Consider the following 19023-nt stretch of genomic DNA (forward strand, 5'->3'; position numbering starts at 1 on the left):
TAGGTACTGTATCACTTTTTGAGATTTTGGGGTGGAACTGAACACGCGTTTAACCCATGATGCAACATATGCAAGGTTTACATAACCTTCAAAGCTCCACCAACTCACTTATTTCTAATAACTCAACATTCATTATATATATAGCAATACCATTAAAAGATCGACGTGCTCTTTTATCATACTGCTCCCAACTCCTTTCCCATTGGACTGATATGACTAATTACATTCTCAGCCGTGATAATTTTATTTGAAAATAATAATAATAAATCTAAATATTATTAAAAAAACTAGCTACCCGTGCTATTTGCGCGGACCACCTTGCTAGTTATTGGTAATTTCATATCTACAATAACATCACATACATACATGATACATGTATACATAGTCACATACTTGTGGATTGCAGATATACCAAGAAGATCTAGAGACTCTGCGTGGAATGGACTGGTCAGCCGAGTCTCTGACCAGAAAATTGGCTGACAAGCACCACAGTGCAAGAATGGTGTACGAATATCACAACGGAGCAAGAGATGCCTCGAAAAGCGATCAAAATTAAGTCTACTCTCATCGGCTCTGTTCGGCTGTCGTTACAGTCATGGTATAGTATTTTTCTCTTCCAACAAATCAGCCGTACAAATCAGCATAAACGGTTTATAAACCAGCCGGACAGAGCCCTCATCTCTTAGGCAACGAGAAGCCACAACGAAATCGGTTATGAATATCATTAAAAATAAAGCAGTAGCCTGGATAGCAGCTGGACTAAAACATTTAGCGATTCTTTTAGCACAAGAATAGCTTCTCTTTCCTCCCCTACGGGGGATTGTAAACTCTCTTCTATATCAATGGAATAGGCACAATCACGTGCCGATTGGTTAAAAAAATAGTTGCATACACTCTGTACCTATAAACAGCTCCAAATGGCTATAGTCTGGTAGATCTCGAGTTTGATAAATTTATCATAGTGTTTGATTAACGTGTTTTCTTCTCTAAAGACACGAATATACATTATTACGGCATGCACCCAGTCACCCAACAGTTCTTTGAAGGTGCTCATAGGAGTAGCGTGTGTGTGCCTGTGTTCATAAGGGTGAGTGTGCGCTCATGTATGTGAATGTCTGAGTTTGTAACTAGGTCTCGTAAAAAAAAAAGTTTAACATTGACTAAGAGTAGTGACTTTCCGGTAAAAAGACACTGAATGGAACCACTACGAGTCTATGATCGATAGTGGAAACGCGTCTCTTTTGTGGAAAGAAGCTACTCCAGTGATCCAAAAGTTACCGGTGGACCAGAAGACAAACAATATGGAAGTGAGTGAGGAGTTTAATAAGACGACCACTCAGACCCACAAGGCCTGTTGGTGCAAACGAATTTATACAAAGCTAAGCCACACCTTCACTACTGCTTCCAAGCGAGGTCTCGCAAAAAAAAAAAAAAAAGAGTTCAACATTGACTAAGAGTAGTGACTTTCCGGTAAAAAGACACTGAATGGAACCACTACGAGTCTATGATCGATAGTGGAAACGCGTCTCTTTTGTGGAAAGAAGCTACTCCAGTGATCCAAAAGTTGCCGGTAGACCAGAAGACAAACAATATGGAAGTGAGTGAGGAGTTTAATAAGACGACCACTCAGACCACAAGGCCTGTTGGTGCAAACGAATTTATACAAAGCTAAGCCACACCTTCACTACTGCTTCCAAGCGAGTAAAAAATAAAAAGAGGGAATGTACAAGGAATTCCAGCAGTAGTGAAGGTGGGGAGTAATAAAGCTCCTACAGACGACTCATCGTTGACGAGGGGTGATTAGTAGAGTATACGCGACTGATGCACGGGAGTCTCAACTCTCAACCAGCCCTCAGTCGTTCCCTAACCTCATGCACGCAATGGCGCCGCTGCCACACAACCTCCATCCCTGCCTACGCCGCCTAGACCTCCTCCTCGTCGTCGTGACGGTCGTCTCTGCGGGGTCCTCGCCGGAGAGCGACTTGTACGCTCTCTCCAAGCTCAAGTCCGCCCTACTCTCCGGGAGCGTCCGCAACAGTCCTTTGCTTGCCGACTGGGACATCGAGACATCGGCGTCAGGCGGCATATCATCCCGGACAAACCATTGCAACTTCTCTGGGATCAAATGCGACGCCTCCAACCGCGTCGTCGCCATCAACCTCACCGGCGTCCCTCTCCATGGCGGCGTGCTTCCAAGCGAGGTCTCGCTACTGGACGCTCTCTCCAGCCTCACCATCGCCTCGTGCTCCTTGTCAGGCGTTATACCCGCATCACTCGCCTCAATGCCTCTCCTTCGCCACCTCAACCTCTCCATCAACAACATCTCCGGCTCCTTTCCGTCCCGATCGGCACCGCCGTACTTCCCATTTGCGAAGGTCATCAATGTCTTCGGCAACAACCTCACCGGTCCCCTCCCACCTTTTGGCATGTCGCACACAAGGATGCGGCACCTGGACCTTGGCTGGAACCACTTCTCAGGCGGTGTACCCGAGGAGTACGGTGACATGAACGAGCTCGAGTTCCTCGCGCTCGAAGGTAACTCGCTATCCGGCCTTGTGCCGCCGTCACTCTCAAGGCTCAAGAGAGTAAAGGTGATGTATCTGGGGTACCACAACTCGTTCGACGGTGGCGTGCCGCCAGAGTTCGGCGAGCTTGAGGCCCTCGTCGTGCTTGACATGGCCGACTGCAATCTCCAAGGACCTATCCCTCCGGAGCTCGGCCACCTCACTCGGATCATAGGGCTATTCTTATACTCTAATAACTTGGTCGGCGAGATCCCGGCCGAGCTCGGCAGCCTCAAGAACCTAATGTCCCTGGATCTCTCCTTCAACCAGCTTACCGGCGAGATACCGATAAGTTTTGCCGGCCTAACCACACTGAAATTACTCAATCTATTTGCGAACAAACTCCGAGGCGTAATCCCGGAGTTCGTCGGGGAATTGCCTCAATTGGAAATCGTCCAGGCATGGCAAAACAACCTTACCGGGGAGATCCCAGCCAACCTAGGCAAGAACGGCAAGCTGCTGGAACTGGATGTCACGGACAACCAGCTCAGCGGCACCATACCGTCCTACCTCTGCGCCGGGAGGCAGCTTCAGTTTCTTTTCCTGATGCGGAACAAGCTTTCTGGGCCAATCCCTGAAGACCTCGGTAACTGCAAGACCCTTGCCAGAGTTCGCCTGAACAACAACTTCCTCACTGGCTCCATTCCCGCTGGCCTTCTTGATCTCCCCATGAATGACATGTTGGACCTGAGCAACAATTTGCTCTCAGGAGAGCTCCCAACGGTGATTCCCAGTGCTGGGCTAAGGTTTTTGTCAGTTGCATCCAACAATCTATCCGGTCCCGTGCCGCCGGAGATCGGCCATCTCAAGAAGTTGTCCTTGCTCAACGCCAGTGCCAATGCGCTCACGGCCGGCGTTCCACGACAGCTCAGCCACTGCGAGTCGCTGACAGTGATAGACCTCAGTCGCAACCAGCTCACCGGCGAGATACCGAAAGAGATCACAAGCTTGAAGGTTCTGACAATGCTGTACCTGTCGAGGAACAGAATCTCCGGTGAGCTTCCGGTGGAGCTCGGTGAGATGATCAGCCTCTCGAAGCTGGACGTGTCCTACAACGACCTCAGCGGCCGTGTCTCGCTGCCCCAGCTTCAAGGGGTGTTCGCGGTTTCAGACAAGACAGACTTTGAAGGCAACCACGGCCTTTGTGTGGAGCACATCACTGCCGCTTCATGCCCCATCCCCATGTCGTTGCAGAGTTCACGGCATTTCAAGCCGAGGATGTTGCTGTGGCTTGTGCCAACCGCCAGCGCCTTGGCGGTGGTCGTGTGCCTCGGACTAAGGTGGGGGCGCAGGGCGTGGCGGGAGACAGCGAAGCGGCGGCCTGTGACATGGAAGATGACACGGTTCCAGAACCTGGAGCTGGGAATGGACGACGTGCTCCGGTGCCTCAGGGAGGAGAACGTCATCGGAAGAGGAGGTGCCGGCACCGTGTACCGCTGCGTGACGCGGGACGGCACGGAGGTGGCCGTCAAGCGCCTGCCCGGCCCCGGCCGCCGTGACCACGGCTTCCGGGCCGAGGTGACCACGCTCGGTGGCATCCGGCACCGCAACGTCGTGCGGCTGCTCGGCTTCGCGTCCAGCGCGGAGGCCAACCTGCTCCTGTACGACTACATGCCAATGGGGTCGCTGGGCGCGGTCCTGCACGGCGACGGCGGCGGGCTCCTCCTGAGCTGGGCCGCCAGGCACCGCATCGCCAACGAGGCGGCGCGCGCGCTATGCTACCTGCACCACGAGTGCTCGCCGAGGATCCTGCACCGCGACGTCAAGTGCAACAACATCCTGCTGGACTCGGCGATGGAGGCGCACGTCGCCGACTTCGGCCTCGCCAAGTTCCTCAGCCGCGGCGCGTCCTGCTCCGGCGGCACGAGGGCGGTGGCGGCGGAGGAGTCCGTGTCCGTCGTCGCCGGCACGTACGGGTACATCGCTCCTGGTAAGAACGTCGTGCGCTGGACATACAAGCACTTGCATCGCCATACAGTGACGGGCACAGAGTGGTGCGTGCAGAGTACGCGTACACGCTGCGGGTGGACGAGAAGACGGACGTGTACAGCTTCGGCGTGGTGCTGCTGGAGCTCGTCACGGGGCGCCGCCCGCTCGGCGACTTCGGCGACGAGATCGACCTCGTCCACTGGGCGCGGAGCGTCGTGCCGAGACCCACGGACACGGCGGCAGTCCTGGCCGTGGCTGACCCGCGGCTGCCGCCAGAGCCGGCCGGCCTGATCGCTCGCCTCTTCAGGGTGGGCATATCGTGCGTCCGAGAGAGCAGCCAGGCACGGCCCACCATGCGTGAGGTCGTGCACGTCCTCTCCAGCTTCGTCGTACCACCTGCGGATCCAGCCTGCTCAGTTTCTGCTCTTCCCCTGTAACTAACGGCACCACCAAGTGTATCAGGCAAGCAACCGTAGAGCAATTGCACCACTAGCAGTTTCAGTTTGTGGGTTGGAAATAACGAACGAATCTTTTACGCTTATGAGCGCACTAGCCTGTTCGCTTGCTCGTAAACGATCGTAAATTTTTAGCTGGAAATAGTGTTTTTCTCTCACACCAAACCAGCCAGCAGTAAATAATCCACGATACGATACGGCCTCCCGAACAGGCTGCCCCAGCTACATTGATAAATGCCTGTCGTTTCTGGTAGCAAGACTTCGTCCCTTTGACTCGCAGCCAGGAAGGATGATCGATCACAGTCAATACTTGTGCAGGATGCAACCGCTGATCTGAATGGTTGTTTTTCTTCTGGGCCTGCTCTTCTGAATGCTGCAACCATCTGGCATCTCACTTTTATCTGGGCTTGGAGCTTGCACCGAAGATCATATACTCTGGCAGTCCTGATGCCCGAGGGCGCTCTAGCGGCAGGGCGAGCTGCCGAGCTGGGCGCGGTGGCACAACCACACCCAGTCACAACATTTATTAAACAAAACCAAATTATGTGCGCAAGATTTTAAGAATAAAATTTTGCACAATACTAGTGAAACAAAATTGTGCACACAAGATTTGTAATAAGAAAAAAAATGCATACAAGATTTGTGAAAAAAAATTATGCACCCAACTCTTTAGGGTATATGCCTTGTTATGATCGGTATAATCAACACACAAACGCTTTAGTTCAAACAAACAATAGAGGACTACAACTTTATTTTTTGGAAGAATATTGGTGCTTCCTGAAAATAGTAGTAAAATATATCATGCAATCACACAAATCGATCTCATTCTCACTCTAATGCACAAACCACCTAATGGGTGCAGCTGGAGAACCCCTCAGTGGGATGATGATGCTTCTTCACTACAGTGGAGCTTCTGAAACTTATCTCTAATCGCTTGCAACTCTTTCAGAGCATCTCCAATTGAAACACGATCCATGGGCATCTCCTCCGAACAGGAAATCCCAACTTGCAGAATCGAAGTGATGCAAGAAATTCTCAGCATGGAGTTTGAAGTGGCTGGTTCCCCATCTTCTATCTCCATCCGAAGCTGTTGGTCCATGATAGTACTCACTTGTCTGGTAGTGCCATTTGAACATACTTGTGAAGCCCCATGGCTCCAACAAATTCGTTCACTATAACATGACATATCTTTGCCGACACTTTCTATAGTGGGCAAAAGGCACTTTTGCCGATAAATAACCTCTCATCAAAAGTTTTGCCGACAATTTAGAAACGGTCACAGTAGAAGCAGTCGGTGAAAGTTTTCCCGACAGTTAATAGAATCGACGACACTTTTGGTGTAGCCAAATGGTATACCTTTGCGACAGTTAAACCTACACCGACAGTTAAGACCTACGCCGACAGTTAATACCTTTTCCGACAGTTTGTATGTTGGCGAAACCATTTTCACAGCATGTTTGGGAAGATGCTCTCAATGGCAATTAAATTATCGAGAAAACTATTTGATAAATAATAATTTTACTAATCAACTTTATTTTATAGAGAAAACATCATATCTTCAAATTCACTAGTATATTAAATCTTCTATACATATTGGTCACATGCATATAGCCAAATACATGTCCAAAATATAGATGAGTTATTCGCAAACATAGACTTATACTAAATTATTACAAGCTGTAGTGTAATTATTCAAATCAAAAGCAGAAGTGTTGAGCAACACTATGCTATGGACTGATGCATTAGCTATCGGTCTTTGAGCTAGATGGTTATGGCTGGAAGGGCTGCCACTCCAAAACACCTGGAGCAGTTGCTTGCTTGTTCCACAAAAGGTTTGCCAACCCAAAATACTTGCAACACCTCATAGCTGAAGTACCTAACATGGAAAAAAAGTTGAACTATCAGCGCAATATGCTCTATGCTTTAAATTTGTGCCATGCAATTCACACTGTTATATCACATATAAGTCGAACTCTCCAAGTAAGTTTCAACAATACCTTCCAGCTATGATGGCCTTCCTGTACCACCAATATTTGAATGTGCCACTACTATTTAAATGTTGCAGTGAATGAGTGCATAGGTGTTCCTGAAATCACACATGCTTGAAATTTGAATGGCTATGTTGTAGCCAAGACCATCACACGAGCATTCTCTGAAAAGACATACAAATTCTCTACTGACCTGTCCAATATCTGGTTGTCTAAATGTTCAGTACCTATCTTTGCATGAGAATATATCATAGCATAGTAAAAACTCTAGATTATATTTAACTTTTTTTTAAAATTCACTCCTTTGATTATTGATCAACCACCACTGATGCATCAGCATCACGTAGTGAAGTGCTGTTACAAAGCTAATGATAGTATGTTCCTGACCTTTGTAGTCTGCTATATGTGAACTACTAAATTTGTGTCTGGCACGAGGAGGAATAGACATATCTCACTATTTGTTCCTGCAAAGCACACCAAAATGAAGGATAAATCAAAGCCAGAATTTACGCAAACGAAGTTGTTGGGGTTCAAAGAGAACTCACTATCTATTCTCCTAGCTTGTTGTCTTTCCTCCCATCATTTCTCCATCATTGCAATCCCCATCTATCTCTACAGTACATGAAACAGAAAAAAAAAAGATGTCCAAACTGAGAAAAATTCATGATTCAGACCTATTGACTGTACTATGGAGAGAAAAGGAAGGAAATTTAGAATAAATATACATGCCAAATTAAAAATATTACATTTTGATTTAATAGCAATGGCATCAAATATTTTCTACTGACTTGTTTATACTGCGAAACTACTTTTACCGAAATGATTACACAAGGTTAATTCATGTTGATAGAAAACATAACATGCTTCACACTAGGAGAGTGCAGCAGCAACAATAGCCTTAAAGGCCTTAACATGTTATTACACAAAGTTTATCTACTCCATATATGGCTGAAATTATTTGAGATCAGCATCTATATAAATAAATAGACATGGATAAACATTAATTTTTGTTGCGGATATGACTATGGCCGTTACCTGTTCTGTTGCAGACATGAAGACTATAGCTGTAATTTCTTAGTGGACTTAGACATTCCACTTGAATTGAAAGCTGAGATGAAAATTGAATACCTTTGGTCGTGTAAATGTTGGAAGATTATGTCGTTTCTTTTGCTTAAGAAGCTTTTCACATAGCTTTTCATGTCTACCAGTTTCTTTGACCTACTGCAGTACAAGGGAAACAATTGTATGCTACTTAGGCCATGTCTGGACAGTACTTTCAGAAACAACGTTGATAAAAAGAGCACCCTTCCACGTTGAAAAAAAGCTTGGTACTGCATTTTCCTGCTATGAAATGAACTCACAAGAACCATCAAAACGTAGCAATAGTCATGCAGACAGATGCTCTGTTTCATTATGGAAAGTACTGCAAAAGTGCTAAGTGGTGTTACCATGGGAGAAGTTGTGATTATGGAATGGCAACTCCATTTCATTTAATTGATATGACATCTGGACATTTTATAACATAAAAACTGGAAAAGTTCCTTTGAACTCAATATTGCTTGCAGTGACCGAAATATTATGATCATTGGCATAGGTAAGCTACAGCAAGTTTATCGTACATGTTTTGGTTAAATTTGATGCTTCACTACAATTATGTGTTTGCAATGGCATGCCTGCATAGCTAAACTAACCTGCTGACTCTATACATTGGCCCTGTCTGCTTCTCTTATAATCCGTCTTTTTTAGCTTGTTTTTTTAGCCGGAACCGTGTTTTTCTCTCACAACAAATCAGCCGGAACAGTGTTTTGGCTTGTTTTTTCAGTGAAGCGAACGGGGCCATTGTCCATTTTAAAAATTTTAATTGCACAAATCTTCCGATATCAAAATTGATTCAACGAACAAAAATCTAGCCTTTGCTAAACTATTGTTTCTTCAAATGACTTGAGGAGCTACAAGCCAGATTAGAGTTCTAGTTCCAATATCACCAAACAGTAATCTAGAATCTATAACCAATTTCTAGGTGGTTTGGAAGCCCTAAAAATTCAGCTCGCAGGGCAGATATAATGAATTTCCATTAAGTTTCCTACCAACTAGAATGATCTTGGAACGTTTTAGCACGGTTGTGTACTCCATACATGAACATCACAACTCAAAATATATGAACCTATTGACCTATGAAAAGAAAGGCACGTTTTATTACCATAGTTTCAAATAAGCCTCAGACAATTTCTTCCTTGGAATCACGTTTACTGAGAACAGAAGGGGAAAAAACTAGATCAGGGATAGCCTCACCGTTGCTTGACGTGGAAGACCCTCTTCTTGGTCCCGCATTCGCTATGGCTGCCTACTGCGTGAGACTGACACAACCACTGCATCATCCTCAAGGTGCGACATGGGTGGACAAGTCACTCCACCGCTGGCCCCTCTCCACTCCACTGCCTCGCCACCGTCGGAGAAGGCGGCGAAGGGGCCTTCTCATCCAGGTCGAGGGAGGTGTGGCCAGATCTGGAGCACGCCGGTAGCCACGCACGCAACTACGGCGGCGACGACATGGTGGCGCGCCATTGGCTGCGGCATCCGGCGGACTCAGCCACGCGAGGTGGCGACGGCGAGGGAGGCGCTCCCAGACCTGGTGCAGGTTGCTGCACAGGCGAGATCCACACGGCGGGTGCCCCCGGCCACCATCCCCAACGGCGAAAGGTAGGGGCAGCGGCGTGGGTTGACGGGCATGGGGGCGGCGGACGATTGGGGGCAATGAGCGTGGGGACTTTCTTTTATTTTATTTTATTTTATTTTATTTTATTTTGCGTGTATAGACCATGTCGGTGGGATGTTTTCTGTGCGTGCGGGGAATGACATTTACAGCTCGGGTCTCAATATTTTGGTCCAGCTTTGGCGCGAGATGAAATTTTACCGGACGTCCTACACCCCTGGGTTCTTCTTTCTCCGACACTTGTACCGTGGTCCCGTTTAGCCGGTTTAGGCAACGCCGACACTTAAATAGTCTAGAAATTTTTGCCGATAGTTTTTCAGCCAGCAGAAAAACGCCGACAGATAATGTGTGGTCCTATAACCTTATTGTCGACACATAATTTATTGTTAAAAAGTTACACATTTGCCAACACATAATATGTAGTTGAAACCCACCTTTTGCCAACACATAACTATAGGCAAATGTGTGTCATGGTGTAGTGGTTGTCTGTCGGTCTTTTCCCAATAAACATTTCCAGCAATAGTATGCCATAGCTGTAGACATCACCGTGGGTGGATACTTCATTGCCCAGTCCATACTCTGAAACAAACCAAAACGAGATTTTCTTTTAAATTAGATAAAAATAACATCCTAAGAATTCTGATATACTCATCTAGTAAACATTTTGTATAAAATTCATTCCCAAAGCACTACGTACAAGAATGTATTAAAGTAGTTCCTTATAATTTCAAGATATATCTTCAAAAAAAAATGAAAGTATAGATCTTCCAATTTTATAAAAGTTAGTTTTGCTGATCTCAACATATATATCTAAGAGCATCTCCAAGAGTTTGCTATTTCAACTTGGCATCCATATAATTTTGGCAAAACAAGAAAAAATAGCCTCCAACAGTTTGGCAAAACAACTTGGCATCAATAGCAATTTGGCAAATCTTCCCTCCGTGCGCGCAAATATGCGCGCGCGTATACGGCTTGGCATCCGGGGCTCTTCGTTTCTTAGCGGGGCTCTTCGTTCGCTTAACGGGGCTCTTCGTTCGCTTAGCGGGCCTCTTCGTTTTGTTAACGGATTTTTTTATTTTACCAAGTCAAAAATGTCAAACTCTTGGAGATTGATTGTTTTTTTACTTAGCATATAATTTTGGGAGTTGACAAATCACAAGATTTACCAAGTAAACTTTGACAAACTCTTGGAGATGCTCTAAGTTGACACTAAGAAAGGCTTGAGCTTTGGTTGAAGCCAACATGGTGGAGTACATTTACACAGAGCAAATGAAAGGTACCTGGAGCTGCATATCCAATTGATCCTTTCATTGATGCCCATCCACTTGATGTACCTATATCTTGATGTAGGAACCTCGCAAGCCCAAAATCACCCACACGAGTAAGAGTGGCAATGGGTAAATCCCCATCGGGTATGGCCACCCCAGACCCATCCCCGCCATAAAAAATTGGTATCGTCAGAATACCCGTACCCGTCATGGGTGGAGAATTTTCCCCAGACCCATACCCGGCCGGGTAAATCATACCCGTCGGGTCACCCGTACCCGCCAATAATTTATTCACGCACATGAAAATCAACAATTCAACAACCACCACCACCAACCAGAGCTCATAAAATTAGACAAATAATAGCATATAATAATATCTTCTACAAATTAAGATTCCTTTCCATTTAGTTTCTCCTCTACATTAGTCATGATTAATGTAGAAGTTACTGATTAGACATGGTTTCAGGAACTTCCAAGTGGAGTATTGGACTCATTGACTCCAGAACAAGTGATGCACTGCAACACTAAAGAAGAGTGTAGCCATCTTGCAAGTACCCTACCTCCTGTTGAAGCAGCATTGCTTGAATGGGCCATCAATCTCATGGCAGATGTGGTGGAAAATGAAAGCTACAACAAGATGAATGCTCGCAACATTGCTATGATTTTTGCACTAAATATGACCAAAGTTACTAGCAAGCATATTTGTTTCTCTCTACCTGCATTACTTTTCAGAATCTGTAGTCTAACCACGGAGCATTGATCTCTTTCAGATGGTTGGGTATTTTTCACCCATGGGTAAACAGTTATGGGGACTGCTGGAACATACCCATACCCGCGTACCTGATGGGTGAAGGGTTTGGTCCATTTACGTACCCGTGGGTAGTGTGTTTAGTCCATATTTAGACCCTAATGGAGTAAATACCCGTCGGGTATCGGGTATCGGGTCGCGGGTCCCCATTGCCATCTTTACACACGAGCAACCAAGGAACTGTCCAGGAGAACATTACTTGGTTTAAGATCACAGTGAATAATTGGCGTTGGCTTATGTTGGTGAAGGTAATCAAGTGAGGACGCCACGTCAATTCCAACATTTAATCTTGCAGTCAGATCTAGTGCCTTTGGTTCACCATCTTCGATGATATGTTTGTGCAGCCATTGGTCCAAATTTCCATTCGGTAGAAACTGATACACGTGGGCCTTGAAGTCATGGCCCTTAAAATCAATGCTTGAACGGATAGTCAATATCTTTACAAGGTTCCCATGTCGAGCACATCTTAAAGTCGCATTCTGTAACAAAACTTTGAGATGCACCACGCTGCATGAGGTTGACAACCTTTACAGCGATCACTCTTTGCTGGTCGTTGCTTCTCATTGTTCCTCTGTAAACTGACCCAAAGCTCCCAGCTCCTATGAGTTCTCGGATGCAAAACCACTTGTTGCATTAGCCAATTCGGCATAAGAAACCCTCATATATTACTGTAGCACCACATTGTCAAATCGTGGACTAATTAGGCTTAAAAATCCGTCTCGCAAATTAGTTACAATCTGTGTAATTAGTTTTTTTAGTCTATATTTAATACTCCATGCACATGTCCAAACATCCGATGTGATAGAGACTAAACTTTAGGGTGAGGAACTAAATAAGGCCTAGTTTCGAGAGTTGAGGGGGGGCAAGTTAGCCTGTTGTAGAGTTTAAGGATAATCAGGTTACGACCATGGCTCAAGAAGTTAAAAAGTGGGTTTTTCTAGTAGAGAAAGGGACATACTTAGATTCATAGTATTAATAGTTAGCAGGTAAAATTAGCAGACGATGATCCAAATAGACCTACTAATAGACATGCTAACTATTAGCAAAGGTGTTAACAATTAGTTCATTAGTTAGTAAAGATATGTCGCTAATATATTGTTCATATATACAAAACAACTATCTAACCACCGACTAGAGATGGGTCGAAACAGCCTCTTCTAATAATTAGCTAGGAGTAGATAATAATTTAGACAGCTTTTGAGCGTGCGGTGCGTGACGAGGCCCAGCCCGTGTTGGGGGGTTAGCCACCAGCCCGGCCTAGAGGGATCCCAGAGGCAGGCGCGTGGTCGTGGGCCGGAAGCAGTCGCCCCTCTCCCGCTCTGGTCACCCGCTCAGGCTCAGCGACGTCTGCAGCCATGTGCCGATGTGGAACCAATTGGGCTAGGCAAAGGACAGCCTACCGCGAGCACGAGACACCAGGCTCGGTAGTCGGAAGGGGCCTCCTGGCTCCACGTCCGGATCGGATCGGATCCTTATATCGATCGATAGCGTGATCGGCTGGGGCTGGGCTGGCCAGCCCTCTCAAATGAAAATTATTTATATAAATCAGTCAGCAGTACTTTTTTCTCATATAAATGAATCAGCAATGATATGAACCAGCTGGTGGAGAAGTAAGGGCCCATAGCAAGCAAGCATTCGACGGTTGGGAAATTCACCTCTTCGACTCACGTCGAGCCAGGAGGCACCGTCACGACCAACAGAAACGTGTAACACCTGCACGACTCGTCGACTCCAAACGATCCGAACCGTTGGAGTGGAGGAGATTTTTGCTGATCCATCCAATCGCTGCCACTGCTTTTCGAGCAGCCGGCCCGGGCACCACACCACTGCGGCAGCCGAGCAGCGCATAGGCATAGGCCGGCCATAGGCTGCTGCTCTCCGTCTCCGACAGCCATGCCAATTGGCAATTGCCATCACCCCAATCGCAATCCCGATCCGCAGCGCACAGGCACAGGCTCGTCTGATGGCAACGTTTGTCCCCAGGCCCAGCCCTAGACGCTAGACGGAGATGAACTTTCCTTTCCAGATTTTCTCTTACATTATACTACTAATTAGACTGACTCAGGTTTTGGAGCACTAAGATGCATTTCTTCTTCTCAACCGACCGTGTAACCTTCATTACTCTGTTTCAATGTCTGTAGGGCAGTAATTGTGCAGGATGCAGCCGCTGATCTGAATGGTTTTCTGGCTGCTCTGACCTCTGAAGAGTGCTGCTGGTATGGCGCTTGGCCTTGCTACGTAGCGCGTATGGAGGAGAGTGGAGGGGCTAACTCTGGCGCTGGCGGCGGCGAGGCGCCGTGGCGGCGCTAGGGGAAACGAGGGGTAGAGAGAGAGAGAGAGTTAGGACGCCGGGCGCCTAAGGGTGTCAAGATGACACAATCCCAGGCTATCCCATTAATTTGTAAAGTGTGACTCTTATACAATCAGACTCAACCACCTGATGCTATAATTAAGGATCACCTGATGCTATAATTAAGGAAACCTCTAATTAAGGAAACTCCAAATCGAATCAAATCTAATCCAACGTCTCAGCCACTTTGCTCCTTGGTCCGGCGCTTATACGTCCTGCCGACCATAACATCTCTCCCCCCCTCGGGAAATAGCTCGTCCTCGAGCTGGAAGGAGGGATGGGCTTCGCGAAACGCCGGGACCGGCTCCCAAGTTGCTTCTGACACCGGCATGCCCGCCCATTCGACGAGGACGTGCCACATGCCGCGGCGAAGTTCTGAGCGTAGGACGCATTCCGGCCGCTGTAGCGGTCGACCGTGGCGTAGAGGAGGCAGGGCCAGCGCACTGGAGGGCGGTGTACCCCTGAATGGCTTGAGGACTCCGACATGGAAGACGTCGTGGATGCGCGCGCCATCGGAAAGCTGAAGACGGTAGGCCACCTCGCCAATGCGGCCGGTCACCTAGAACGGGCCGGCGTACTTAGGCGCCAGCTTGCCCCGGCCCCCAGGTACCAGGTTCTTCGTGTGGCGGTGGAGCATCCGAAGGAGCACCCAATCGCCGACGGCGAACTCGAGCTCGCGGTGGTTGGTGTCGTAGAACCGACAGGCGTGCTCTTGAGCTTGGAGAAGACGAGCACGCACCTCCTCAAGGAACTCATCCCTGTTGGCGAACAGGGTGTCCACCGCCTCCATGCGCGCCTGCCCCGGGGCGTAGGGCAGCAAGTCTGGGGGCGGCCGACCGTACCCCACCTGGAACGGGGAGGTCTGGAGCGCCGTGTGGTAGGCTGAGTTGTAGGAAAACTCGGCCCATGGGAGCCAATCTAGCCAGCCACGCGGGCGATCACCTGTCAAACACCGAAGATACATGGTAATTGTCTTGTTGACAGCTTCGAACTACCCATCTGTCTGCGGGTGGAACACAAAACTCATGCGGAGCTTGACGCCAGCGTGATGGAAGAGGTCGCGCCACACATGACCCGTGAACACCGGATCACGGTCGCTGACGATGGACTCCGGGAAGCCGTGTAGTCGAACGATGTCCTGGAAGAAGGCGCGGGCCACCGACGAGGCTGTGTACGGGTGGCCGAGTGGAATAAAATGAGCGTACTTCGAGAACCTGTCCACCACCGTGAGCAGGACGCTCTTGCCATGGACCTTGGGCAGGGCTTCTATGAAGTCGAGGGAGATGTCCGCCCACACACGCGATGGCACCGGCAGGGGCTGCAGTAACCCGGCCAGGTGTAGCGTCTCCGTCTTGTTCCGCTGGCACACCGCGTAGGACCGCACGAAGTCGCCGACGACGCGGCGATCGTGCTCCACGAAGAACTCCGTGTGGAGGCGGAGTAGCGTCTTCTGGATGCCCTCGTGGCCACCCGTGTGGGCAAGCTGGAGTACGTCGTCGAGGATCAGCGAGGAGCTGGGCACGAAGACGCGCCCCTTGTGCAGCAGCAGCCCCTCACGGACGCACCAGGAGTCACCGTGGTCTCCGGTGGCCACGGCGTCGCGACGAGCGCGCAGGGCGGGGTCGGTGTCCACCTCCCGGCGCAAATCGTTGAAGAGCCGGAAGGTAGGCACCAAGACGGCCGAGAAACAGGCCGCGTGCGCCCCAGAAAGGGCGGACAGTAGCGGCGCCTCGCCGTCCCGCCTAGAGAGCGTCAGCGACGACGTTGGAGCGGCCGGGACGAAACTCCACCCTGAAATTATACCCAAACAACTTGCTAATCCAGTGATGTTGCGGAATTGTAGATAGGCGCTGGTCCAGCATGAACTTGAGGGCGTAGTGATCCATCCTCATGACGAACGCCCTCCCCCAAAGGTAGGGCCTCCAATGGCGCACCGCCTGAACAAGCCCGATCAACTCGCGCTCATACGCCGCCACTTTGAGGTGGCGTGCGGCGAACGGCCGGCTAAAGAAGGCTATGGGCGTGCCATCTTGATGCAGCATGGCTCCGAAGCCTGATCCGGAGGCGTCGCAGTCCACGACGAATGTGGCAGCGAAGTTTGGAAGGTGCGGGACTGGTGCGGCGGTGAGGGCAGCCTTGAGGGTGGAGAAGGCGGTCTCAGCGGCGTTCGACCACTGGAATGCGTCCTTGCGAAGCAGCTGCGTTAGCGGCGCGGCGATGATCCCGTAGTCCTTGATGAACCACCGGTAATACCCGGCCAGCCCGAGGAAGCCACGTAGGCCGCGCGCGGCGCGAGGGCGCGGCCAGGACTGCACAGCTGCCACCTTGGCCGTGTCCATGGCCACCCTCCCCAGTGATGACATGCCCGAGGTAGTGGACCGCCGAGGTGGCGAACGCGCACTTCGACCGTTTGAGGTGGAGCTGGTGCGCGCGGAGGACGTCGAGGACCGCGCGCAGGTGTCGGAGATGCTCCGTCCAGGAGGAGCTGTAGATCAGGATGTCGTCGAAGAAGACGAGGACGCGGTGGTGGAGAAACGACTTGAGGACGTAGTTCATCAGCGCCTGGAACGTCGATGGCGCTTTGGACAAGCCGAAAGGCATCACTAGGAACTCAAAGTGTCTGTGGTGTGTCCGGAACGCCGTCTTGTGGACATCTGCAGCAGCAACACGCACCTGATGATAGCCCGAGCGCAAATCAAGCTTAGTAAAGAACTTGACGCCGTGTAGTTCATCGAGTAGCTCCTCGACGACCGGGATGGGAAACTTGTCTTTCACCGTGACTGCATTGAGGGCCCGGTAATCGACACAGAAGCGCCACGATCCGTCCTGCTTCTTCACCAATAGCACGGGCGTGGAGAAGGGTGAGGTGCTGGCCTGGATGATCCCTTGCCGAAGCATCGCCTCGCATTGCAGCTCGAGCTCATCTTTTTGGAGTTGTGGGTAGCGGTACGGGCAGACCGCCACTGGCTCGGTGTTGGGCGTCAGATGGATGTGGTGGTCGCACGCCCGGGCCGGTGGAAGCCCCTCGGGTTCGGCGAACACGTCGTGGTAGGCGTCCAGCAGTAGGTCCAGGAGGGCGCGCTCGGAGCCCTTGTCGATGCAGAGGTCTGTGGTGAATAGGGCTGTCGAGGGAGCCACGGCCGGCGCGCCGACGCCGGTCCACACCACCCGGTGACCACGGAAGGAGAGCGCCATGCATAGTGTGGTGAAGTCCCAGAGGATGGGCCCTAACGACCTCAACCATGTGAGGCCGAGGACCATGTCGTACGGCGCCAAGGGGATGGAGAAACAGTCCACCGTGAACCGCTCGGTGCCGATACGCAGGTGAACGCCGCGCGCGAGGCCCTGGCAGTCGACGTGGTCACCATTCGCGACGATGACGTGGGCGCCCGCGCTGTCGGAGAACTGAAGGCCGGCGCGGCGAGCTGCATCAGGGTTGATGAAGTTGTGTGTCGACCCCGAGTCCAAGAGTGCCGTGAGCTCGTGGGCGCCAATCTTGACGCGCAACTGCATGGTGTCACATGCCCGAATGCCCGTCACCACGGACAGAGAGATCATTGGCTTGGCCGGGTCGAACTAGGCCTCCTCAGCCGGGGGCGGCGCGTCGTCTTGCTCCTCCGGCTCCTCCACGATGTAATCGGGAGCCTCCAGGTAGAACAAACGGGCACATTTATGCCCACGAGCGAACGACTCGTCGCAATTATAGCAGAGGCCGAGCTTGCGGCGTTCCGCCATCTCCTTGGGTGTGAGCCGCTTGAATGCCTTGGTGGAGTCGGGCGTGGTCCCCGTCGCGGAAGCTGGCATGGTCGGCGGAGCGCCCCCCGGGCGGCGCGCGGCCCGCTGGGGGGCTGGGAGGGCCGAACGCTGTGGCACGTTGCGACGTTCAAAGGCGCGAGCCAAATACATGGCATGCTGAAGGTTCTGGGGCTGGTGCATCTCAACATCCACCCGAATGTAGTCGAGGAGGCCACCTGTGGAAAGCTTGGCGCGCTGCAGCGTGGTGAGGTCCCCCGCGTGCACTGCCCTGGCCTAGAACGCCTCCATGTATGTGTCCACGTTGGCGCCGAACGGCAGCCTGGCCAGGTCGACCAGGTGGTTGGTGTTGAGGGCGGGGCCGAAGCGCTGCAGGCAGTATCGATGGAAATTCAGCCACGATGGGCGGCCGATGTCGGTCTCTAGTACAAGGTACCACTGCTGGGCAACTCCCTTCAGGTGATATGAGGCCATCCACACCTTGTCGACCTCCCGAGTGAGCTGTCCGCGGAAGAACTGCTCGCATTTGTTGAGCCACCCCAGTGGATCATCGCGGCCATCGTACGTTTCGAAGGTGATCTTGTGGTACTTCGGCACGACGGTGGACTCCCATTCCGATGGCGGCGGGGGGTACGGTGGTGATGGGGCCATGTGAGCGGAGGCCGGGAGCGGCATAGGAGCCACGGCCCCGAACCCTGGAATTGGCGACGGGGAGTGCGGGAACATGATCTGAGTGATCGGCACCCCACCGGGCGGTGGCGTTGGCGCCTGCTGGGAACCCTGCGGGGCCGCGGCCGGTTGCTGGGGAGGCGGCGGCGCCGGGAGGGACAGCGGCAGGGATGGTGCCACCGATGCCGAGGCGGAGGAGTCCTCAGTGCCGGCCGCGATCTCCGTGATCACCGGTGAGGAGGATGCGGGCAGGCGAGGGACGCCCCCGAACCCTGGCAAGCCGAATTGAGGGAACGCCGGCCTGCCGTCGAGGGCCGAAAGGCGCGCTCCCTGATCCGCCAGGTGGTTGTTCATGGCGGTCATCTGAAGTTGCATGCTGGCCAACATCTCAGCGATCGAGGCTAGGGGGCGGCGGCGCGGGCGGCGTCGTGTTCACCAGGGGCAGCGACACGCCCGACGTGGGGATGGTGGTGGATGCGGGTGGGATCGACGACGATGGCGCATTGGTGGAAGCGGCGGAATCCAT

General features: G+C 50.9%; 1 protein-coding gene across 1 annotated transcript; it reads left to right on the top strand.

Moving 5' to 3' along the window:
* The first annotated feature begins 1857 nt into the window (after nt 1–1857).
* On the top strand, nt 1858–5020 carry LOC136466677 (leucine-rich repeat receptor-like kinase protein THICK TASSEL DWARF1). The gene is made up of 2 exons (XM_066465157.1): nt 1858–4494; nt 4569–5020. Exons 1-2 carry the CDS (start codon nt 1872–1874, stop codon nt 4928–4930), a joined length of 2985 nt encoding a protein of 994 aa, XP_066321254.1. The 5' UTR covers nt 1858–1871; the 3' UTR covers nt 4931–5020.
* The last annotated feature ends 14003 nt before the right edge of the window (nt 5021–19023 follow it).

The sequence above is a fragment of the Miscanthus floridulus genome, chromosome 7 (assembly GCF_019320115.1).
Source record: "Miscanthus floridulus cultivar M001 chromosome 7, ASM1932011v1, whole genome shotgun sequence".
In the NCBI taxonomy this organism is placed as follows: Eukaryota; Viridiplantae; Streptophyta; class Magnoliopsida; order Poales; family Poaceae; genus Miscanthus; species Miscanthus floridulus.

Coding starts and splice junctions, on each gene's coding strand:
- LOC136466677 (XM_066465157.1), top strand. CDS start 1,872: ATGCACGCAATGGCGCCGCTGCCACACAACCTCCATCCCTGCCTACGC. Junction 4,495..4,568: donor GTACGGGTACATCGCTCCTG/GTAAGAACGTCG, acceptor TGGTGCGTGCAG/AGTACGCGTACACGCTGCGG.